Source organism: Sebastes fasciatus, chromosome 10 (genome assembly GCF_043250625.1).
Source record: "Sebastes fasciatus isolate fSebFas1 chromosome 10, fSebFas1.pri, whole genome shotgun sequence".
NCBI lineage: Eukaryota > Metazoa > Chordata > Actinopteri > Perciformes > Sebastidae > Sebastes > Sebastes fasciatus.
The window spans coordinates 12146270-12171057 of NC_133804.1; the positions used below are offsets into that span (position 1 = coordinate 12146270).

The window sequence follows — 24788 nt, forward strand, 5'->3', positions numbered from 1 at the left end:
TTTGATGACGTGGCTTCTGCCCAGCCTCCCCCCAGCTTCTCCTATGACCCCCCTCCTCTGCTCCCTCACCTCATAATCTTTCTCCAATGTCTCTGGCCATTCCTTCTTTTGTCCATTCACCTCTACCCCCCCTCCCCTTACACCTCTCACCTGGCTCCCTCGTGCCACCATTCACCTCAACACCCCTCCCCTCATTACCTTCACCCCACCATCTCCCCTCAGTGAATCCCCAGGCTCCTGTCCATTCACCTCAGCCCGATTGCCCACCTCCCCCATCAGGGCTCTCTAACGGCTCTCCAGGGTCCATCACCATCACTGCTGAGGATGTGAGAAGAGAGTTCAGTAGACTACGCCCAGGAAAGGCCGCAGGGCCCTGATGGCATCAGCCCCAGAGTACTCAAAGGCTGTGCTACTCAGCTGTGTGTGGTTTTTCAACACATCTACAACCTCAGCCTGAGCCTTGATGGCAGTCCCTGCTTTGTGGAAAACATCATGCCTTGTTCCTGTCCCTAAGAAAAAGCACCCAAACACCCTCAGTGACTACAGACCAGTGGCTCTGACTTCACATGTCACAAAGTCACTGGAAAGGCTAGTCCTGAAGCACCTACGCTCGCTGGTCGAGCCATCACTGGACCCTCTGCAGTTTGTCTATCAGCCCCGCATCGGAGTGGATGACGCCATCGTCTTTATGCTGCACAGGGCTTATACTCACCTGGAAGAGGCAGGCAGCAATGTGAGAGTCATGTTTTTTGACTTCTCCAGTGCTTTTAACAGCATACGACCTGCCCTGCTCAGGACTAAGTTACTGGACATGCAGGTGGATGATCCACTAGTGGCCTGTATCACCAACTACCTCACAGGTCGGCCACAGTATGTGAGGCTGAAGAACATTGTGTCAGACACAATAGTGAGCAGCACGGGGCTCCTCAGGGAACGGTCCTGTCTCCCTTCCTGTTCACGCTCTTAACCTCAGACTTCAGGTACTGCTCACAGTCCTGCCACCTGCAGAAGTTATCGGACGACTCTGCCATTGTGGGCTGTATCAGCAGGGGACAGGAGGATGAGTACAGGAGAGTGGTAAACAGTTTTGTGGAATGGTGTGGCCTAAATCAACTGCAGCTCAACATCACAAAGACCAAGGAGCTGGTGGACTTTAGGAAACAAAGGACCCATCCTAAACCAGTCTGCATCACGGGGACAGAAGTGGACATTGTTGAGGATTACAAGTACCTGGGCGTCCACTTAGACAATAAAATGGACTGGTCTAAGAACTCACAGACTGTGTACAAGAAGAGTCAGAGCCGCCTGTTTTTTCTCAGGAGACTCAGATCCTTCAACGTCTGCAGGACCATGCTGCAGATGTTTTATGACTCGGTGGTGGCCAGCGTCATCTTCTACGCTGTAGTGTGCTGGGGCAGCAGGGTGAAGGCAGCCGACGCTAACAGACTCAACAAGCTCATAAGGAAAGCAGGTTCTGTCCTGGGAGTTGAGCTGGAGTCTTTGGTGGAGGTGTCGGAGAGGAGGACGCTGAGGAAACTACTTAGCATCAGGGACAACGCCTCTCATCTCAGTCATACCAGAGCACCTTCAGCTGTAGACTGAGACCACCGAAGTGCACCACAGAACGACACAGGAGGTCTCTGGTGCACTAATATATACAACAATAATATCAATATCATGTGCAATAATGCTTTTTACGTTCTCATGTGCAATATCACTGTTCATTGTGTGCAACATTAATGTCCAACATGTGCAATATTACTTATTTTTCCGTTTGTTAGCGTACTTTACCTTTTTTATTTTACTTATCTTATTTACTCATTTTACTAAATGTATCTTACTTTAATTGTTATTCTATTAGGCACTGGTGCTAGAAATAGTACTTTTTTTCCTGTTATACACTTGAATTTGTTGTAATTTTGTTGTATTTTTGAGCAATCTGTGGCACAATAATTTCCTTCGGGATTAATACAATTCTATTTTATATTATCTTATCTTTCTGACTGTCCACTTGTTGGTATGATCATTATTTTCCTTTATTTTTATTTTAAAAAATGTTTTGTATTCTACATGTTCGAAATAAATGTTGAAATGAAATTAAATCCAACAGCGCGCTGATCTACAGGTGGTGAAAGGTTAAATTGTCTGCATGGTTTAGTCAGAGGCTGGAGGTGGGACTCCAACATGTTGCTGTTACTTCCGCCCTCTCTGGTGACTGGTCATGTGATACGTGCTGCTTTCTCTCTGTCGCACTGTGGATCCTGTCTGTCTGCCAGCTGGACAGCAAATAAAGTTGATCTCCAGTCAAAAGTTTGTAACTTCTGAGATACTATTTGGGGCTTTAAAGAAAAGCACCTACCATGGCGGAGCTGAGCTTTGTGATCACCATGTCCGTGGTGACTCTGTTTTGGGGCATCGTTGGAGGAGTAGTGCCCTGGTTCATCCCCAAAGGACCCAACAGAGGGTGAGTCTGTAGCTTCACTTTAGCTTCACACAGCTAGCTGAGTTTTTATTGTATGTCGTCCCGTGACTCTCATTTGATACAAGTAGCTTTACAGTGTATAAATAGTTTATAAATACGTTTCTCAATGTTACTTGAGCACTTTAGGACATTTAAACCGTGTGTGGTTAACTTTAATCGCTAGTAAGTAAAAGTTATGGTTAGCTTTCTGAAGCTACTTTGACAGCCCTTCCTCCTCCTGTGTGAGGAAGCTTCACACTTTTTACCTTTTAATCTGTAAAGTAACTAAAGTTTTCAGATAAATGTAGTGGAGTAAAAAGTCTAATATTTCCCTCTGAGATGTAGTAGAGTAGAAGTAGAAAGTAGCAGAACATGGAAATACTCAAGTAAAGTAGAAGTACCTCAAAATTGTATTTAAGTACTTAGTTAGTAGGAAGCTTCACACTTTTTACCAGTGGTACTACTACTACTACTAATAATACAAATTATACAAATTGTCAATATTTGTGTTTTAAATATGGAATGCACCCAGTAGTATGTGTAATTTGATTGCAATGTGATTATATTTTGTATTAATAATCTGAATCTGTAAAGTAACTAAAGTTGTCAGATTAATGTAGTGGAGTAAAAAAGTCTAATATTTCCCTCTGAGATGTAGTAGAGTAGAAGTAGAAAGTAGCAGAACATGGAAATACTGAAGTAAAGTACCTCAAAATTGTATTTAAGTACTTAGTTACATTCCACCACTGAGTAGATTTTATACTGTTGTGTTTTTTAAAAGCATTATTTACTCTTCCTGTTGGAATAAAATAATTGTTAATTATTTAACTGCAAAGTATTAATGTGTTTTTTGATTCCTTCACTTTTTTTTTTGTTGCATTAAATCATACCAGGATGTTTGCTGAAATTGATTGGATGTGGCACAGCCCCACCAAGAAACATTTCCACCAGCCGCCACTGCTTTTTACCCTTTTTTTCTATACTGGTGTTATTCACATCTGGCTACTATATATCTATATTGTCTATTTCCATATAATTAAATACTAAACTCAAGAGTAAATATACTCCATCTCTGGAAAATGCGCATAATGAAACTTCCCTTATTTGCCTTGTTTGTCACTCGCATCACATGATCAAGCTGTGTGTTAACAGCCTGTGATGTATTTCAGACCCATAAATGCAGTCATTTGATGTTAAGTATACCACTTCTTAAACGTTTTCTCCTATTTCCACAGAGTGATTGTCACAATGTTGGTGTTAACTGCAGTTTGCTGCTACCTGTTGTAAGTATTATCATCCAGGAAATGTACCAGGATTACTTTAGGCAAGGCAATGCAGCTGTATTTGTATAGCACATTTCAGCAACAGGGCAATTCAAAGTGCTCCAATTCCAAGTGAACATTGTAACAAAGTGCAAAAGAACATTAAGACATAATTAAAACAGTTATAAAAACATATAATATTAAATATTAGAAAATAAAAACAAACTAAAAATAAAAGCTAGGATCGAAGCTAAAATAGAGTATAACACACAAGAGTATAAAGGTGCATAAAAACTGAACGCTGCTTCTGCATGTTTAGTCCTGACTCTGGGGGACACTAAGCAGACCTGATCCAGATGACCTGAGAGGTCTGGATGGTTCATAACATAGCAGATGATCAGAAATGTATTTTGGCCCTAAACCATTTAGTGCTTTGTAAACCAGCAGCAGTATTTTGAAATCAATTATCTGAGAGACAGGGAGCCAGTTTAGAGACCTCAGAACTGGACTGATATGATCCACAGTCTTTGTCTTAGTGAGGACTCTAGCAGCAGCGTTCTGAATCAGCTGCAGCTGTCTGATCGATTTTTTAGGAAGACCAGTAAAGACGCTGTTACAGTAGTCAAGTCGGCTGAAGATAAATGCATGGACTAGTTTTTCCAAATCCTGCTAAGACATCAGTCCTCTAATTCTTGCTATATTCTTCAGGTGATAGTAGGCTGTGTTTTTAATTGTCTTAATATGGCTGTTAAAGCTCAGGTAAGAGTCCATGACTACACCAAGATTTCTGGCTTGGTCTGAGCTTTTTAACATTACAGATTGTAGCTGAGCACTAACCTTTAATCTTTCCTTTTTGGCTCCAAAAACTATGACCTCAGTTTTGTCTTTGTTCATCTGAATTATCCAATTATTTACTTGTTCAACTTGTTTAATATCATGATGTGGTACTCCATAGTATATATATTTAATCAAAAATAATGGGTCAGTAAGAATGAGGTCGATAACATAAATGAAATGATCAGTCACAATCCATTGACAGAAAACCGTTTGGCATTGATTTTGAAGTAACATGAAGTAACATCACTCATTAGTCAGCATCATCAAAAACAACTAATATGCCCTTATTCCAACTTCTCAAATGCAATGATTGTTGCTTTTCAGTGTCTTATTGTATAACTTTTGGATTGTTGAAGTCGTTGCCTTGGGCTTTACGAAATTGTAATGGCTATTTTTCATTATTATTTGCTGACATAATTTTTAGTTGCAGCTTTAATAATGTGCATCATAAATAATGACAAACAAAAAATATAAAATAGATGACTTATATTCAACAAGATGAAATTAAGTGTCTGAGTTCCAGAAAAGCGCTTTATAAGCTGAATTTATTATTATTATTATTATTATTCATTTGCTGACACTGTTTTGTTTTTCCTCCTTTACTACATATTAATTTGTGTGCATTATTGTCACAATAAAATAAAGCTTGTCATTGCAGTTAGTACTGTTATGCATATAGTATTTCTGTCTTGTGATTAATAATTTACATACACAATTACTTGCAAGTGCACATATGGTGTCATGTTACACGTCAGATGGGTAAAAGAGCACAGTAGAGAAAAAAGTAGTGTTGCAGCCAAGTGAACATATTTTCCCAAAGGCCCCTCAGTTTGATGCTGTGTTGGATAATCTTAACACATGGATATTTTTTCATTACAAATGTTGGCCTAAATTCAGAATTGCTTTTTGTTATAGAATAGGAAATGATGCACATACAGTAACTGAAGTTTGAAGGATGGGCTTTCAATTGCATAGTTTTGTCGCTGAGTAGTTTTGTATTGATACATGTGATCTTAATATCCTTTCTGTCCACCAGCTGGTTGATAGCAATCCTGGCCCAGCTCAACCCACTTTTTGGGCCCTCTCTGTCTGTTGACACCATCTGGTACCTGAACTATCACTGGCCTTAATTTACTCCTCCAGGACTCCTGACCATGCAGGTAAACTTCTTCCTCTGAAAGAGGAAATAATTGAACCTACAATTGATGTTGTACCTTTTATGCTTACTTATATGTAGCCTATAGATTATGTATATTTAACTTTGTTTATTGTAATTTCTCCCAGCAGGGGAGGACCTGACGCTGCTGCACACCAATGGATGTTTGCTTCTCACTTCATGCAGAGATCATTCCTTCTGAATCGCCTTAAACTCAGTCCCCTGTGTGATTACTGAGTGATGCCCACACTTGTGCCTTGTACAAAAATGATTCCCAAAGGACCTCTGAGAGATCTCACTGAATGTGCTTTACTTTAAATTAAAGCAACCCCTGACTTGTTGTTTGGTTATGTATATCCTGTTTATTGCTGTTGTTAATATGAATGACTGTGCCTTTAAATAGTTGATGTTTGGTGTGTTTGATGTGATTTTGTGTTGTCTGAAAATATTAGTGACCATTCGATAGTTGTTAATTAATAAACTAATAATCAACACCATTGGTCCACAACTTGTATTTTGTTTTGCCTAATGTATGAGCTCATGACTTTTGCCAAAAGTGTTGACTGTTATGAGTTAATTTTCCAATAATGTGATTGTAGATATCATTTTCTCTTCATTATGTTGACATGTAAAGAATACATGCATTTTATTTCCTTTTTTTTATACTTTTTTCAAGGTTGCTTTCATATATGCAATTTAAAGTTCGTAATTACAACAGTTTATAAACCAATTTTTAAGTAGATGAGCTTATAGACAAACTAAGTACACTAGAGAAAACAACTTCAACATTCAAAGGTGAAATAAAATCAAGAAAAGAAATAATAATATGAATAAATGCATTTTATTTTCATGATACATTTAATTACATTGCCAAATATGTCATTAATAGGCTGTTGGAAGTCCTTTATACACTGAAGTATATACATTTGTCTAATTGCAATGCATTTTGGTTAAATATTTACAGTAGTTTTTTTCAGACTGTATATACAATATATTTGCTTATTATTTTATATATAGAAAACATGCTTATTTTACAGCCTGGTTTATTTTGAAACCATAAAATGTGTCATGTTTGGTTGTTGTATGGGCAAAGTCGAAAGTCGACAGTTCAAATCAGGCTTCCTGCTTCCCGTAGCTTGATGTTGGCACAACATGGCGTCCTCAGATGTCCTCGTCCGAATATGTGAACAAGAAATGCTGAAATATGACCTGGAAATCAAAGCGCTCATCCAGGTGCGAGTATTTATTTGGTAAGGCTACTTAGCGCCACGTTGAGACACGTCAGTGTTTGAGCTTGTCATACCAGGGAAACGTGTTGTTTGTCTGATTGCGTTGATGCTAAACTAGTGTTTCTGCTGCAGTCAGTCAGTCAGCTGGTGTTGCAGTCAGTCAGCTGGAGGTCTCTCTGTCTCTGTCTCTGGAGATGAGCTGCTCAAAGTGGACTATTAACGTGCTTTAACGTCTGTCTTTAATGTGACAAATGACCTCACCGATAAGTTAAGGTATTCATATCAAGTGGGAAATCAAAACTGGCTGTAACAGAACAGGAAAATTGGACTAACGCTACCTGTAATGTTAATTGTACAGGTAGCCTGGTCCAGGTGTTTAATTAGCCTAAAGGTAGCTCTGTCAGGTAGAGATTCATATTGAAACTGATTTCCAGTAAGATAAACGTGCTTTAATAAGACCAATATTTACCAAGTTTTGTTAACCTTTTTCCCTCTAATTATTATTTTTTTTAATTTTTTAATTTATTTTTTAATTTATTTTTTAATTTTATTATTTTTTTAAATATTTAAAATAAAATAATCTTTTATTAATGCCGCAGCGGGGAAATTTGCAGGATTACAGCAGCAAACAACAAGAAGCATCAGTAAGAAACAAGATTGAAAATTGGACTAACGCTACCTGTAATGTTAATTATACAGGTAGCCCGGTCCAGGTGTATAATTGATAAAGGTAACGTTGGCTCTGTGAGGTAGAGGTTCATATTGAGCTGTTAGCTTTTTTCCCGCTAATTGTTTTTTATTTTATTTTATATTTATTTTATTATTATTATTATTTTGTTAATATTTAAGACAAAATAAAATAATCCTTTATTAATCCTACAGTGGGGGAGATTTGCAAGATTACAGCAGCAAAGGGGGGGGGGGGGCAGTGCAAACATCAAGAGGCATCAGTAAGAAACAAGATCTAATAAATAAGCAAGTAAACAATAAAGATATAGTAAGTAAACAGTAAAAAAAACAAGATATAAATAATAGACTGAATCTGTGGATGGGATTTCTAATAATGTAGTTCCCGCTGAGCTTTTTCTTTCTTTCTTTTTTTACATATTTAGCTACTTAATGCTGATTAATTCAATTGACAGATTTTGATAATTGATTAATGGTTGAAAAATCATTTTTCAAGCAAAAAATAACTGAAAAACAAGGAATTTGAAGGCCTCTTTGGACTGTGGGACATTGTGATTATTGATAATGAAAAGAATCATTGCAGGCCTAAAGTTGCTTTATTTTTTTCCTAGCCAATTGGTAGCCCATGTTGACAGATTATTCCCACTTGACTGACAGAATGATGCACCTCTGTCTGATCATCCAGCAGAGCAACTTTGCAGTTACAAATGAGATGCTGATACCAGCATCTTCATCTAACAGTGAGAATGAAAACATATATGCATGTGTGTCTCTCATCCCTGTTTTGATGTCTCACCAGGACATTAATGAGTGCACCGGCCCTGAAAGCAAGCTGACAGAGCTGAACGCAGACGTGAAAAAGAGTTTCCACAATCTCCGGTTGCGGATTCAGGTGAGAAACGAGATTTGTGAATATCTCTGCAAACATGACAGAACTCATTACCCATTATAGGCTGTGCATCATCAGCCACTTGCACTTGGTTTTATGATAATCGCTCAGAAAACATTTGTGCTGTTTTGTTTCTTTGACAGGATTTTGAGCAGATGGCTATGGAGCAGGACAAAGAGTCAGACAAGCAAGCTTTGATCAGTCAGGTGGAGGGACATAGAAAACAGATGCTGAGGTAATGTCTGTACATTTAAATATTCTACCACTCCCTGACTTGTATAAATGTGAACTGTTGTGTATTTTGTCACATTTATGTGTTGATAATGCTGCCAAAAGTGGAGGGATTTAAGCATGTGGAAATTGCCTGCTTAATGGTGCTATTGATAACATTCAGCCACTAGATGTCTCATTCTCCCTCCCCCGTTCCATTGCATTTACTAGTTGTTGCCAGGCACTTACCGTCAATCTCAGCCATTTATCTTTTTTTTTTTCCATACTAACTGATGACCCAGAGATACCACGTGACATCAACGTTGTTATACTATTGGCTTGTGGGAGCCAAATGTCAGATATCTTCCACAGAGATAAACAAAATATTCATCTTGGACCCGCCAAATTTTTTAAATGATTAATTTACAATGAAGATATTCTTTTAGGAAAAGCCATACTTTTATTCGGCACCTTTCTAAAGGCTCTGTAGATGTATTATTTATTTATTTTAAATATTCGCCTACATAAAAATGTTATCAATAAGACCTGTAAACTTGCATAATGTTTACTTTATGACTTTTTTATTTTTTTTATTTATGGCTTTTTTTGCAGTACCCAGACAGGTTGGAGGAAAGCCAACCTGGCCAGCAAACTGTCCATAGACAAAATGGAAAAGCAGGCACTTCTTAATGGATCAGATGGTGCTCTGAGGCAGAGGTGAGCTGATGTGTGCTACTTGTTAGTGAGACACAATCTCATAAACAAGAGACATTCAGGGACAGGGATCACCTTTATGTCTTGGGAAAGTATTTTCGAAATCCTCTTAGTGTTGTAATTAGAAAGTTTTTACATCCTTCTAGGCCTTTTATAGGATACATTTAATTAGCAGTAGGACATTTATATCACTTGTATTTTTTGTTTTCTGTCTTGTTCTCAGGAAGATGACCAAAGAGGGCCTGGCTCAGACAACCAGCGACATTACAGAGAATCTTATGAGCATCAGCCGGATGATGTCGCAGCAGGTTCAGCAGAGCGAGGACACCATGACGACACTAGGTTAGTGTAGGAAACACCTGATGTAAAGAGTGTGTTAACAGTGTGTTAGCAAAATTATCTTTTTTATACCACAGGCATATATCAGATAAAATAGGATTGTTTTGTTGAACTTGTTTAATTCTGATTTAAGGGGCATTAAAGGGGAGCTGCTTGTTTACTGAGCCTCTTACTGTATCAGTGTGTTTCCATGGATACATACTTTTAGGTTGGGATAAAACGTTTGTGGCCGCCGAAGACTTAAATGGATTGGCAGTATTTCTTTTAATGCACTCCATCTAAAATGACTATCCACTTATATTAATTGTAGGGCTATCAGTCCATTAAAATATTTAATCGCAAATTAATCTCACATTTCTTATCTGTTCAAAATGTACCTTCAAGGGAGATTTGTCAAGTATTTAATACTCTTATCAACGTGGGAGTGGGCAAATATACTTGCTTTATGCAAATGTATGTATATATTTATTATTGGAAATCAATTAACAACACAAAATAATGACAAGTATTGTCCAGAAACCCTCACAGGTACTGCATTTAGCATAGAAAATATGCTCAAATCATAACATGGTAAACTGCAGCCCAACAAGCAACAACAGCTGTCAGTGTGTCAGTGTGCTGACTTGACTATGACTTGCCCCAAACTGCATGTGATTATCATAAAGTGGGCATGTCTGTAAAGAGGAGACTTGTGGGTACCCATAGAACCCATTTCCATTCACATATCTTGAGGTCAGAGGTCAAGGGACCCCTTTGAAAATGGCCATGCCAGAATTTGCCAAAATTTAGCTTAAATTTGGAGCGTTATTTAACCTCCTTCGCGACAAGCTAGTATGACATTAGGACCAATGGATTCCTTTGGTTTAGGTTCCCTAGATTCATATGATACCAGTATCTTCACTCTAGCTTTAAAACTGAGTCCGCTACCAACTAAAAATCTCAAGATGTGTTAATGCTTTAAAGAAATTAGTGGCATTAAAACAAATTTGCATTAATGAGCTATTATCGCATTAACTTTGACAGCCCTAATTAATTGTGTATCTTCTCTTTTTGAAGCAACCTCCTCTAGGACAGTCCTAGAGACCAACGAGGAGTTTAAGACCATGACGGGGACCATCAAGCTCGGGAGGAAACTCATCACCAAGTACAACCGCAGAGAGCTCACCGATAAACTGCTCATCTTCCTGGCGCTCGCCCTCTTCCTCGCCACAGTTCTCTACATCCTTAAGAAGAGACTGTTCCCCTTCCTGTAGACCAGGTACCTTTTTGAGGAGCTCTCCCATTACCACATACAGCACTTTCCATGGTCAAATGATTTAAACAACCCTGACTGCTGCGTGTCATATTACACACACACACATTACACACGACGAGTGGCTGCTCGGTGGAATGTGGACCGCTCACTCGGCTGAACTGTGACGCGGCTCAGGGTGAAATATTGTCCACAAAGAGTGAAGATAAACCTACACAACTATAGTTCCACACAGTGGTTTATTTATTGAAAAGGTTTTGGTTCATCATAAAAAGATAATAATTCATTCTCCTGGAAAAAAAACATGTACGTGTTGGTGGGACATAATGTGTCAGATGTCCATCTTCTGTTAGTGTGACAGTAATGCTGTGCATTGCTTTTAATGATATTAGTTGTGAGATGAGATGATGACCCATATTCATTTTTTCTTTTGTACATTCCTGTGGAAGATATTCAGTACAGTTTTTGTTTTCATATATATATATTTTCCCCATATCAAAGTCGAAAAGTATATATATGTGCATATATATATATATATATATATACACGCAGATTCTTTTAAAAGTACAGAAAGTAATTCTCAGACACCTAATATATTGTATACTCTGCTTGCTTCAGATGTTGCCATAACTGCAGATAATGTGCTGGCAGCACTAAAACTAATTTTTATGTACGATACACAAAGAGAAATTACAGTAAAATCTGATAAGGTGCCACTATTCATTTCAGTTCAACAAGCTTTTATTGGCATGTACGTCATTAAAACAATGTTATAGTAGTATACAATAGTTTTTAATTACTATTAATCAATAGTGGTATTAAATGTCACAACTTAAAAAACAAACAGAAACAGAAAGGGGCCTCCCTCATATATTACTGACTAACTGATGTTTTAACCAAAACATTTGTCATCACCTGATATCATAAAGTCACTGTGCAAATGAAGTATAAGTATTTAGTTTATTTATAATTATTGTTATTTATAGTTACTGTGAGGTATAATTTATTACAGCATTATAGTGACTTAACGCTATTTTTTGGAAATAGAAAATATTGAAAAGGCTTTTAATTTTGACACAAGCCCACTGTAGTCACTCAGTTTGTGTTTCACTAGCTGGATAATCACAACAGTGCTTGCACTTGTATATTTGCACTTCACATTGTCCCTATGTTTTATTCATTTAGCGAGCAAACTAAAAGGGAAGTGTGCACCCACTCTTTGAAAAAGACATTTTCAAAGAGTGGGTGCACACTTCCCTCCGTCTCCGCCCGTGTTAGCTTGGCCCTGGTCTGCAGCGGAGCACAACAGCTCAGAGAACAGCAGTGGCAGCGATCACACTGGCAGAGATAGAGCAGCATGCATCCCTGCCTTTCTTCAGATAAGACCCGGAAAAGCAGATTATTAGGACCCGTTTCCCCTCTCCCTTTCCAGTGTGGGTGGAGGGGTGAGGGGGGATATTTTTAGGCCTGTTTGGTGCCGTTATCTGACGTTGCCTTTTCAACACCTCGGAGGAGAGGGTGGCCAGAGGAGCTACATGACCTTGCTACCCTTCTGCTATTGCCTGGCATTGCTTTGTTTAATATGTTAATGTCCGTATTGATTATCAATAAATATAAAGTCTCCTGGCTTGATGTTTAACATGTTTCTCAAACGTATGTTTGTTGTGAGGGCGTGTTGTTTGAAACGAGATGGAAGAGCATGTGTGGAGAGACCTGAGATTTGTCTAAGCGTCTCTTACTCGTGTAAAGTGGTGGCAGTTGGGCAGAGCCCGTTCATGTATAACTGCACACTTAGACAAGGCCTCTGGCTCTCTGTCAAGCAAATTGGACTATTCTTGCATTTAGCGCCGTGATAGTGTCAATCAAGTGTTTGGAATTGTATCTGGACAAGTGGACCGGGGTCTCAGGGGATCGTACAAGGCACCACAACGATGGGCGTAAACAACCAGACAGAATCTCTACAACTCCACATTCATGTAGTCATTTCTACGGCTGAAGGGAGCTTTGTTCAGCTATTTATCTGATGCAATATCACTGTAAGCAATGTTAAACTTCTCAAATAAAACACAATAATGACTTAGCCAAAAAAAAGTTTTAAAAAGGAAGTCTTTAATAATCAAGTATACTGTCCAAAAATAGATAAATATCTTGGATCAGGTAACATCTTGAATTTGTCCTCATATTAACAAGTACAGAGAAAAGGTCGCTGACCTTCAGGATGGCTTTTGACATGTTGTATATGAAAATACTTCAATACAATAAAAGAAAATCTGAATGTTTTGTAGTACCACAGAATTTAAAAAACAGCAGAACCTGCTTTAATAAGATGTAATACAGGTCAAGGTCATGGCTCGCAGCCATCTCCGTCACAGCAACTTTAAACATGGGTGTAGAGTGTACACGTGTCTGACAGCGGGCCGTAAAAAGTGTAAACTTTTAACAACCTTCTAACCTTGTTTAAGCATATTGAAGGAAGCTTCCTAATAGCCACTTGAACGTTTTAACCAGACACAAACCATGTGAGGGTTTTACAGATGTCAGGGTCCTTTATGTGGATCTACTGTAGAACCAGTTCAACCATTATGTGACCCACTGGCATGGATTATGTATTGTCATAATTATAGTTCACTATTATATATTTTTTAATGATTTTAGGGATTGAAAGTCAGAGCCAAACCAGAGCTAATTATAACATTAAACAACTTTAAGCATTAGAATTAAATAGTTGCATAACAGCAATTTTAACAAATAATGATAATATCCTTATATAATTAATAATTTTAGACTAAATTTACTATTGGTTGTCTCTTTCATCGTCACACACTGAAAATACTGTCTGATTTTTTTTAGCTAAAATTATTTAACAACATTGTGTCAAGAAAATTAAAAAAGAAAAGAAAAGAATAATAAAATAGAATATGGTTCTAAATTTGACATTTAATTACATTTTTTTTAATTAACTGTGTTTTATTTTAATTTTTTTATTTTCTCTCAAATGACATGTCTGTGCTATAATATCACGGAAATAAATAAAAATGTAGACTATTCAGACAAAAACTGGTGCTCAAAATAAAAACGAAAAACTACCAAAAAAGTAAGTAATTAAATATAAGAAAAGTTACACAAACTCCACAAACAAGTCTTGACACATTTAAAAAATGCATGCAGTCAGAAATAAACCCCTTTAAACTGAATAGGAGTATTTGGTATTTAGTTTACCATGTCCTAATGCCATGTAATGAAGACACCCCATTACTGGAGGAAAAGGTGTTCTGCACATTATTCAGGTCCCCAAAGTTCATGTAGTTCCCGTTGTTGGAGGATCCCTGCACAGTTTGCATTGTGGCTGCAGGATAATTACACGCATAGTTTGAGTTGCATGCAGGGCTGGTGTAGTTACTGAAGGCCGGGTAGTTGTTATAGGTGAAATGGTTGATGTAGGACGGGTTGTAGGTGGCTGCTGGGTCCGCAGCCAGGCAGGGCTTCCCGTCCCGGACCAGAACCGGTACCGACACCCTCCTGGGCGGCGGCAGAGACACCATCTCCAGGCTCTGGTCCTGCCTCTGCCGTTTGCACTTGTACCTCCGGTTCTGGAACCAGATCTTCACCTGCGTCGGGGTGAGTTTGAGCGCGCCGGCCAGGTGGTCTCTCTCCGGAGCAGACAGGTACCTCTGCTGCTTGAAGCGGCGCTCGAGCTCGTACACCTGAGCCTGGGAGAAGAGGACACGAGGCTTCCTGCGTCTCCGGGACTTGGGTCGGTCTGGATCCTCCAAAGGTTTTAGGTCCTCCACGGGCTCGATTGGAGGACTGAACTCCTCTGATCATACCAGACAGACAGACAGACAGAAAAGGATGACACAATATATCAGCAAAAGTGACTTTTTTAACTGAGGGACTAGATGGATATGTATTTCTATCATGAGGCCTAGAGCTGACAAATAATAATAACAACAATAATAATCATATATCTATATTTTGTTGGATCATATTATGGTTAATTTGCTTGTGCCCATTGTAATTCAGTCCCTTGTCAATGATGCATTCAGTGAAAAAAGACACATGTAGGCCAATTTACCCTTTTTACGCACACGTAACTGAATTACTCTGATCAAACCAGACAGAAAGAAAAGGATGAAAAAAATGTATCTGCAAAAGTGACTTTTTAACAGAGGGACTAGATGGATATGTATTTCCACCATTAGGCCTATAGAATTGACCAATAATAACAACAACAATAATAATAATAATAATAGCCTTTATCATATATCTATATTTTGTTGAATCATATTATTTGCTTGTGACTGAACTCCTCTGATCAAACCAGACAGAAAGAAACGGATGAAAAAATGTATCTGCAAAAGTGACTTTTTAACAAAGGGACTAGATGGATATGCATTTCCACCATTAGGCCTATAGAGCTGACCAATAATAATAATAGCCTTTATCATATATCTATATTTTGTTGTATCATATTATTTGCTTGTGACTGAACTCCTCTGATCAAACCAGACAGAAAGAAACGGATGAAAAAATGTATCTGCAAAAGTGACTTTTTAACAAAGGGACTAGATGGATATGCATTTCCACCATTAGGCCTATAGAGCTGACCAATAATAATAATAGCCTTTATCATATATCTATATTTTGTTGTATCATATTATTTGCTTGTGACTGAACTCCTCTGATCAAACCAGACAGAAAGAAACGGATGAAAAAATGTATCTGCAAAAGTGACTTTTTAACAAAGGGACTAGATGGATATGCATTTCCACCATTAGGCCTATAGAGCTGACCAATAATAATAATAGCCTTTATCATATATCTATATTTTGTTGTATCATATTATTTGCTTGTGGCCATTGTAATTCAGTTTTCTTGCCTGTCAATGATGCATTCAGCGTAAGCTTTGGAAAGAAAGACACAGGTAGGCCAATTTACCATTTTTACGCACACGTAACTGAATAACTTTGATCACACCAGACAGAAAGAAAAAGGATGAGGAAAATATACCTGCAAAAGTGACTTTTTAACAGAGGCAAGGCAAGGCAAGTTTATTTATATAGCACATTTCATACACAAACGCGTCTGAGAACAGTTTTTGGTCTTGAGTCTAGATTTAAAAGTGGTCACTGTTGGTGCATCTTTGATTTCATCTGGAAGTTTGTTCCACAGTTGAGCAGCGTAGCAGCTAAAAGCATCCTCAACATGTTTCGTTTTGACCTTGGGTACTACTAATAGATTTTGAGGGACTAGATGGATATGTATTTCCATCATTAGGCCTAGAGCTGACCAGTAATAATAACAATAATAATAATAATAGCCTTTATCATAAATCTATATTTTGTTGCATCATATTATGGTGAATTTGCTTGTACCCATTGTAATTCAGTTCCCTTGCACGTCAATGATGCATTCAGTGTTAGCTTTGGGGAAAAAAAGACACATCAGAATTAGAATCAGAATCAGAATCGTGTTTATTGCCAGGTGTAAGAGGTATACACTAGGAATTTGCTTTGGTTTTGTTGGTGCAAGTTAAACAGTATAATAACAAAAGAATAGATAAAAACGTTAGAATAAAATAAGAATAAAAAAAATTTAATTTCTACCAATATACAATATAGGCCAATTTACCCTTTTTTTTTTACGCACGCGTAACTGAAGAACTTATATTTGCCAGTGCAACTTTTGTAGTCATGACATTTTTTTTGTAATACATTTTATGAATAAATAAATCTAGCACAACTACAAAAAGCTGCACATCAACACAACTTTTAGGTTATTTTTTTATTATTTGAAAAATCAAGTTTCAAAGCCTGTTATCCAGTATATAATGGTGTTTTTTCTGTATTAATGCGTAGAGCTTTTTTGGGAACATCTGATGCGTTTTTTTGCACAAATCAAAGAACACGAGCTCGTGGGCCTTATTTTGCGCATGCAGGCCTTTCAAAACCTTTAAAATGTGTCCTCTCATCAACTCACCTTTTCTACGTTTCGCCTCAAACGCGTCTGATTTCCCATCCTTAACTATATCCATCTCCATGAGGGATTTCCCATAAAAGGTAGTAGCAAAGTTGAGTGCATTGCCTCTGCTGTCTGCTCTGGACTCCTGGAGGTCTTCTCCAAACAGCGAGGTGGACATGTCCCGGAGAGGCTCCTGCTTCAGGCGGGCGAGCATGCAAGAGGAGGAAGAAGAGGAGGAGGTCGACACGGTGCAGCAATCCATACGAGAAGATGAAGAAGAAGAAACGTCCAGAGAAGACACCATAACGTCATGCCTCTGCTCCAGGTTTAATATGTCCTTTACCGAGAAGGGAGTTGACGTGCTGGGGCTGGGAAACATTGCTGGAGAAAAAAAGAGGCCTATTAACCTGACGACGTCAACAAACTGCCTCTCCTTCCTGGGAATATTTACTTGGATTTAAGTATTAGTTCGGTGTAGCAGACTGATCTTGAGTGAAGTGTGCATTTTGAATGTCAACTGTATCTCCAAACTTTTTTCTTGGCCTCCTGGTGACGCATGGAGGGAGGTGGGACCCTCTGGATGGAGACACTGCTACTCCCATTTCATGACGTATAAAGTGATGTCTGCTACATGCCATCGGGCTGATGTTGCTAATAGGTCTATATCCTCCTGGGAACCGAGTAAAAAAAGTCTTCCAATTACTTTTTTTGTGTGATTTCCTTCCTATTTAGGGTTAAAAGAAAATCTTACAATATAGGCTTTTAAACTTTATTTTTTATTTTACAGCATGTCCACTGTATAGTGGATCACAGAATACATTCAACTTGATTAAAAAAAAACACATGCCATATCACTGGAAAGCCCATGATGTCCTCTTTACAATACACCAGGGGTTGATAGAGTAAGTCAAAAGAGTAAAAGGATATGCATGTGGACAAAATGTCCACTACAGAGGACACATGTCAGTTGGCTGGGTCTCAGGAGGATATGTGTTCAGTCACTGCAAATACACACCAGCACAGACCTCATTATTCTCTTTCCAAAGCAAATTGTTAGAAATATGTTCTTAAATCAATAATTTTCTTGATCTTATTCAAGTTTCAAGTTTATTTGTCATATGCATTTAAAAGTACAGTGTACAGTGAAATGCAATGAAATGCATTTTTACCCTGGCTCTCTCTGTAAGCCGTTAGAATCTATAAATAAATAGTACAGTTGATAAATACTACAATAAATAAGACAATACCTGAGAATAAAATTATAAAACAACCTAAAACATCCATAAAAACAATGCACATCAGCTCTGCATTCATTTAGTGCTACTATTCAGTATCTGAACATTGCATTTCACTGTACACTGTACTTTTAAATGCATATGACAAATAAACTTGAGCTTGATCTTATTCTGCTTTGTTTTATAGGATAAAAAAAGTTCATAAATTATGTGAAATTTAAAAGAAAATGACTTGTTAAGATGAATATTTTCCCAGTCTTGCAGTCCGTCATCATTACGCACAAATACAAACGCGTTTCCAGTTAATCTAGAAGCACCAACATTCGGACGGATGTTTACACACATCTTCAAGTACCAAGAGAGAAATGATTTATCTCACTGCGTCCACATCAAAGGTGCCAAAACTTGCATCATTTAGGATACTGAGAGGAATTAGAGCAAGGAAACGGAGCAGACAAGCGTCCAGAAAGACAACAGGTTGTGTCCCTGGACAGGGAACCTGAAACCAGCAGCGACACACTCTGCTGTCTGCCTCCGACAGATCCTGGAGCCACTGTCTGCAGTTATCAGGACGTGATAACAGATGACAACAAAACCTGCACACACACAAACACTCCCACCCACGCTGCAGGCCAGTTTATCCTAAAAAATGTGTCATATGTGACACCCAAGTTTTTACCCAATAAAAACAGCCCCATTGTATTGCTTTTAAGCATTTCATTTTGCAGACTTTTTCCCAAGATAAATAATGCATCCACAGTTCAATACAAGGCCATTCTTCAGAATCCGAATGAGAACTTAAACATTATATATAACGTTTTGAAAAGCAAAGGGTTAATGTTGCTATACAACGTTTGGGATTTGTTTCATTTCGCTAAACCAGCTTTTGTGGAGAAAGTGTAAAATGTTTTCGAGTCATTCTTACCGGATTATATCCTAATGAGCCTGTTGCATCCCAATTAGTCTAATCACTAAACAGTTAATGGATCTAAATCACCAAGAGGCCTCCGGGACAGAGAGAGAGAGAGAGAGAGAGCGAGAGACAACATTATATAAAGTTTTGAAAAGCAAGAGTTAATGTTGCTACAAAGTTTTGGATTTGTTTCATTTCGCCAAACAGCTTCTGTGGAGAAAGTGTAAAATGTTTTCTATGTCATTCTTAACTGGATTATATCCTTAATGAGCCTGTTGAATCCCAATTAGTTCAGCAATCAGCTTTAAATTCGAGTAAAAGTCACTTACAGGAGTGCATTCTTTACCATGTAGATGTTGTCAATTAAACACACAATCCGTAATTGATAGATGAACAACAACAAAATACAACTCATTTGGTGTATTTTGTTGTTTGGTCAGACAGCAGTGAAATGGAGACAACCGGTGCGTAATGACGCATAACCCTCCACGTGTTTCCCCCCCACCCCCTGCTTGGTTGGCACTAAACCTGCTATTAATGCCTGTGGAGACGGTCACAGGAGACAGACAGTATTATCGTTTGTTTTATCTGCAGCGTTTAGCACTGCAGCCACGGGCTAAATGGGTCCCCCTGTCTCCAAACCAGCGAGGGTGTTTATAGTTTTAAAGACTATTTGTGCGACTCGAGAGCTGATGAATGGCTGTAAAATCTCTCTCAGGCGCAGTGAGAGTCAACACTGGCTCTTGCTGTAATAATTGGCGAAATAAAGTAAACTCAAGGGTGGAAGAGGAGATGGGTGGGGGGCACAAGACATGAGGGAAAATGTTTTCATGATTGATCTCCACTGGCTTTTGCGCGTAAAGTTTCTCTGTTTTCTGACATTAGTTACAACAAAGAAATAAAAAAATTCAAAGGATTAATCGTGTGGGGTTTGATCAATCATGCACCACATTAAACAGTTGTACCTGGACAGTAAACCATTCAGTCAAGTGTAAATTGAAGATGACAGGTCGTCTGGCATGTGTTTCATATCCCTCTAATGCTCCATCCTGCAGCAGCCCTTTGACCTGTCTCTCTGCAGCACATCTCCAACTCAGATAAAGCTGCAGATAAGGTTGCTTAAAAACTTCCGCTGCACGAACCGTGTGGGTATTTTGAGGCGAGGAGCGATGAGCGCGCGTGTGCATGTGCGCGAGTGTGCGTGTGACCCAAATTAAGATTTTTTGTCTCTTGACTAAAAACGTTCCTGGTGTGTGTCTCTCTCTCTGTCTCTGTCTCTTTCTGTCTCTCTCTCTTTCTCTCTCTATCGCTCTCTCTCTGTCTCTCTCTCTCTCTCTCTCTGTCTCTCTGTGTCTCTCTCTCTGTCTCTGTCTCTCTCTCTCTGTCTGTGTCTCTCTCTCTCTCTCTCTCTCTCTCTATCTCTCTCTCTATCTCTCTCACTTTCTCTCTCTCTCACTGTCTCTCTCTCTGTCTCTCTGTCTCTCTCACTCTCTCTCTCTCTCTCTCTCTCTCTCTCTCTCTCTCTCTCTCTCTCTCTCTCTCTCTCTCTCTGTCCCAGAGGCCTTTTGGTGATTTAGATCCATTAACTGTTTAGTGATTAGACTAATTGGGATGCAACAGGCTCATTAGGATATAATAATCCGGTTAAGAATGACATAGAAAACATTTTTACACTTTCTCCACAAGAGAACATTAACCCTTTGCTTTTCAAAACTTTATATGAAGTTTAAGTTGTCATTCAGATTCAGAAGAATGGCCTTGTATTGAACTGTGGATGCATTTATTACTGTACATATAAGATGTGTGTTAATGTTTTAGGTCCTTCAACTGGCCATTGTTACTACATAATGAACGCTTGGCTTCTTTAAACTGTTTTACTTCCTATTTTATGAGGTATACTATTCTTTTTTATTATGCAATCTAGAACTGCAACAATTAATCAATTAGTTGACATCTGACATTTTATAGACCAAACAACAAATTGATTAATCATGAAAAGAATTGACAGATTAATCAATAATGAAAATAACACTTAGTTGCAGCCCTAGTGTAATCTTAAATTGTAAAGTAACTAACTATATCTGTCAGAGGTGAGGGAAAAATGTAACATTTCCCTTAAATGAGTCAATGTAGAAAGTCTCAGGGAATGTAAAATACATTCAATTCAATTTTATTTACAGTATGTAGCGCCAAATCATAACAGAAGTTATCTCAGGATCTCAGGGCACTTTTCATATAAAGCAGGTCTAGACCGTGCTCTTTATAATATTATTTACAAAGACCCAACAATTCCCACCATGAGCAAGCACTAGGCGACAGTGGTAAGGAAAAACTCCCCACATGAGTACATGTAGTTACTTTCAATCCCTGATACATTGTTGAGAAGCTTAAATGAAAAAACAAACAACCTACATAATAATGAAATAATGTATAAATCTTAAGAATAAAGTTAAATCAAATAAAAAATGTTTACTTCACAAATGAAGAAAGACAAAGTGAGTTTTTTTTTTTTTATTTAAATGAGGACACACAGTGAAATCTCCTGACCAGACGGGCTCTTCTAAAGTCAAAAAGCCCACTCCCGATGCCTTTAATCTGGAGCCGGGGACAGCCAGAAGGGCCTGTCTGAGGATCTTACAACACACCCCGGTTCATACAGAGTTACAAGATCTGTGATGCTAAAATCTGTAAAAACTCTAAACTCCAATGACAGTGATGTGCTCTGTTCTATTGGATATATCAAGAGTCTGTCTGCTGCCTTCTGATGAGGCAATAATCTACATTTATCACATAAAGGCTACTGTAGAAAGTTTTAAAAGACAATTTTCGAAACAGATTTTTTTCATATTTTCAAGACATTAACATTTTCAGTCATATGGAAACTTTTTTTATATAGTTTAAGGACACAAAAAGAAGAATACCAATCTTAACACAACACTGTTACATTGTTACACTGAATCAAACAAAAGATCATACAGTATTACCAATGTACAACACCAACTTATAACACCAACAAAAGGAGAAAATTAGAAGGATAATCCAACAATTCAACAAAAATCCATCAATTTCACATATACAGTAGTTAATGAAAACTTGTGGACCAATACAATGCTCCAGACTGAATATTTTCTGAGTCTAAATAGAGATTATGCTGAAATTTAGCAATCATTAAAAAGAAGATAATATGAATATCCTATCCAAAAATAATGACATTTTGAAATTAAATGAATTAAATAGTGGGATTTACCTCTTTTTGAATGAATTGTCTGATGTGAGATAGATACATTTCTATGGAGAATCTGGTAAACGACTAAAAAACCTACATAATTCTGAGAATATCAGTCAGTTTCTTTTCCTGCACAGTATTACACAATGAAAAATATCTTTCCTATTTCACTTTCTCAGTAAAAATGGAGACTTTGTCACCATCCCTGTCATTCAAGCAGCTTCAGCCTGATCTTAACAATAATACAAATTACAAGTTAACTTACATAACATAACATAAATACCTTTATATTAAACATAAACCACCTTTAGCTGATTCCTTTTATGGTCCAATCATAACATCAGACAGCTCTGACCTGCAGCCTGATACGTTGTATTTTCATATCACCACCTGTTGTTCCATCTTTCTTTCAAGAGTTCATTAAATATTATATTTCCCAGTACGCCTCCTTATTCCCTTACGTATAAGTTAATGGTTGATACTGTCCAGTTTGCTTTCAGTCCAAGGCCAGGCCTTGGCAACTGCATTCTCACGCCGTGTCTCCATCTCAGCCGCACCCTGGATGTTTCATATAATATTAGTAAGTAGGGTGGAGATATCATGATCTGACTCTGATTTAGATGTGACTGATATGGTTTACTGGTAAGATGAGTTAAACCTTTGTGTCCTCTCCACCCTTCCCTTCTGAGTCACACCACCACCATGTGGCCATTGCAAGAACACACCCAAACTTTGGCTCAATCCACTGTCCATTTGCTGTTTATGATGACAATGTGTTTTTTTTTATTATAAGAGTGATCGGAGAGCCTGTTGTGGCAAAGATCCTTCTGTGATCAGTATCATTTATTGCGTGACATAAGCATCTGCTGATCCGGAGTCAGGTTGTTGTAACTGGAAACTAACGGAATATGGCAACGATGTCGAGTGCCATCTGTCCGTGCATCGTTTGTCTTGTCTGTGATGGAGGGAGCAGCATACCCTTCATCTACGCTCCATCCTCTGCCTCCTCCCGCCTGACATGCACTACCCAGGTCATGTTCATAGGCTTGGCAAGGCTTCACACAGTCTTGTGCTGAGTTCAAGGTGATGTTAGAATCCCACTGGGGACAGAAGAGGATGGTTTTTACTCCGCGGCTGCTTTAGTTTTGTCTACAGCTGATGTTTGATGTCGGTAGTAAGATACTGCTGTATTGTAGCTCATGAGCTGATGAATGGATTTTAAGGGACAGGTTGTGCCCTGTTGACATATGCAAACTGGATATGAAACCAGAATTTTAAAGAAGGGGTACTCTGTTGATTTGGTTTTGTACTTAAAGTCCAAGCAGCAGTGGCTGAGATGTCCTGCATTTTAGTACTTTGTATGAGTCAAGCTTCAAAACCACTGCATGCTACATTTCCTATAACTCAACTCAGTAGCATGTTTTATCAGACTTTCCCTGCCTTCACTGTCCGCGTCCTTCACTAGACAGGCTGTTCTCACACACCGTTCGTAGCTATACCTACGAAAAGTATAAAGCGCAACAAACGCCGCATAGGGATAAGGTCAGGGTGGATGGGTGGGTAAAAAAACACACCAGACTTTCGCCCAGGAGACCGCTGTTTGTACCCTGTGTGAAACAAGAAGTCAATGTTGATTTATTTGTCACGTAACTTCCGTACTTAAGTTATGCCACCTCCGGAGTCATTTTAACCCAAACCATGATCTTTTCCTAAACCTAACTAAGTTGTTTCCTGTGAAGATGGAAGTTTATTTTGAAAAGACTGAAGCGGAAATTCACCGGTGTGTCACATGCTGGATATTCGTAGGAAAATGCAAAATATGAGCAATAACTTTAAGACATCATACGAATCATAGTATGAGGATACGTGAACTAGATAATAAATGGATGCTGAATCAGACACATATTAAATCTAAAAAATTTGAGTAATAGACACCTGAGGTTTATCTGTCTGATAAAAGATTTCCTCAAAAGAAGCCTCAAGCCATAAAAGGTGCAGTGTGTAGGATTTGGTGGCATCTGGTGGTGTGGTTGCAGATTGCAACCAACTGAGCACCCCGCCGCTCACTCCTCCCTTTCTAAGACTGCGGTAACGTGAGTAATGTAAGTGCAAAACCATAACACCGTTCACTTCGCTCAGAGGCCATCCTGACTATAATAACACTACTTCAGGAGCAACGGAAGTCAGACAGCGGCTGGCGGTACCACGGTTTTGCACTCTGAGGCTCACATTATGCAGTTTCACAAGCGTGTCAGACAAGGCTCTCTCTAGAGCCAGTGTTTGGTTTGTCTGTTCTGGGCTACTGTAGAAACATGGCGGACTCTGTGAAGAGGACCCGCTCCCTATGTAGAAATGAAGGCTCATTATACACTAATGAAATCATAGTTATAAATATTATATTCCATTTCTGCAAATAC

At 38.4% G+C, this 24788-nt stretch overlaps 3 protein-coding genes across 6 annotated transcripts in view; 2 read left to right on the top strand and 1 right to left on the bottom strand.

The window, feature by feature from the left end:
• Positions 1 to 2185: 2185 nt before the first annotated feature.
• Positions 2186 to 6213, top strand: atp6v0e1 (ATPase H+ transporting V0 subunit e1). Of its 2 annotated transcripts, none has more exons than XM_074648201.1 (4): positions 2186 to 2464; positions 3697 to 3744; positions 5597 to 5720; positions 5845 to 6213. In XM_074648201.1, exons 1-3 carry the CDS (start codon positions 2361 to 2363, stop codon positions 5688 to 5690), a joined length of 246 nt encoding a protein of 81 aa, XP_074504302.1. In that variant the 5' UTR covers positions 2186 to 2360; the 3' UTR covers positions 5691 to 5720; positions 5845 to 6213. The 2 variants fall into 2 exon arrangements, with proteins under 2 accessions (XP_074504302.1, XP_074504301.1); XM_074648200.1 differs by having other exon boundaries at positions 2189 to 2464; positions 5848 to 6213.
• A 579-nt stretch (positions 6214 to 6792) lies between these two features.
• bnip1a (BCL2 interacting protein 1a) lies at positions 6793 to 12242 on the top strand. 2 transcript variants are annotated; one of them, XM_074648198.1, is made up of 6 exons: positions 6793 to 6949; positions 8432 to 8524; positions 8665 to 8756; positions 9344 to 9448; positions 9669 to 9787; positions 10841 to 12242. In XM_074648198.1, exons 1-6 carry the CDS (start codon positions 6869 to 6871, stop codon positions 11035 to 11037), a joined length of 687 nt encoding a protein of 228 aa, XP_074504299.1. In that variant the 5' UTR covers positions 6793 to 6868; the 3' UTR covers positions 11038 to 12242. The 2 variants fall into 2 exon arrangements, with proteins under 2 accessions (XP_074504299.1, XP_074504300.1); XM_074648199.1 differs by lacking the exon at positions 6793 to 6949 and adding an exon at positions 7110 to 7166.
• Positions 12243 to 13665: 1423 nt separating this feature from the next.
• nkx2.5 (NK2 homeobox 5) overlaps positions 13666 to 24788 on the bottom strand; it is a 29275-nt gene continuing 18152 nt past the window's right edge. Inside the window, exons 2-3 of one of the 2 annotated variants that reach the window (XM_074648196.1) lie at positions 17016 to 17667; positions 13666 to 14853 (exon numbers count right to left, since the gene is read on the bottom strand). In XM_074648196.1, the coding sequence (XP_074504297.1) occupies positions 14252 to 14853; positions 17016 to 17376 (963 nt within the window). In that variant the 5' untranslated portion in view covers positions 17377 to 17667 and the 3' untranslated portion in view covers positions 13666 to 14251. The remainder of the gene's footprint in view (positions 14854 to 17015; positions 17668 to 24788) is intronic. The other variant, XM_074648197.1, reaches the window with a different exon arrangement.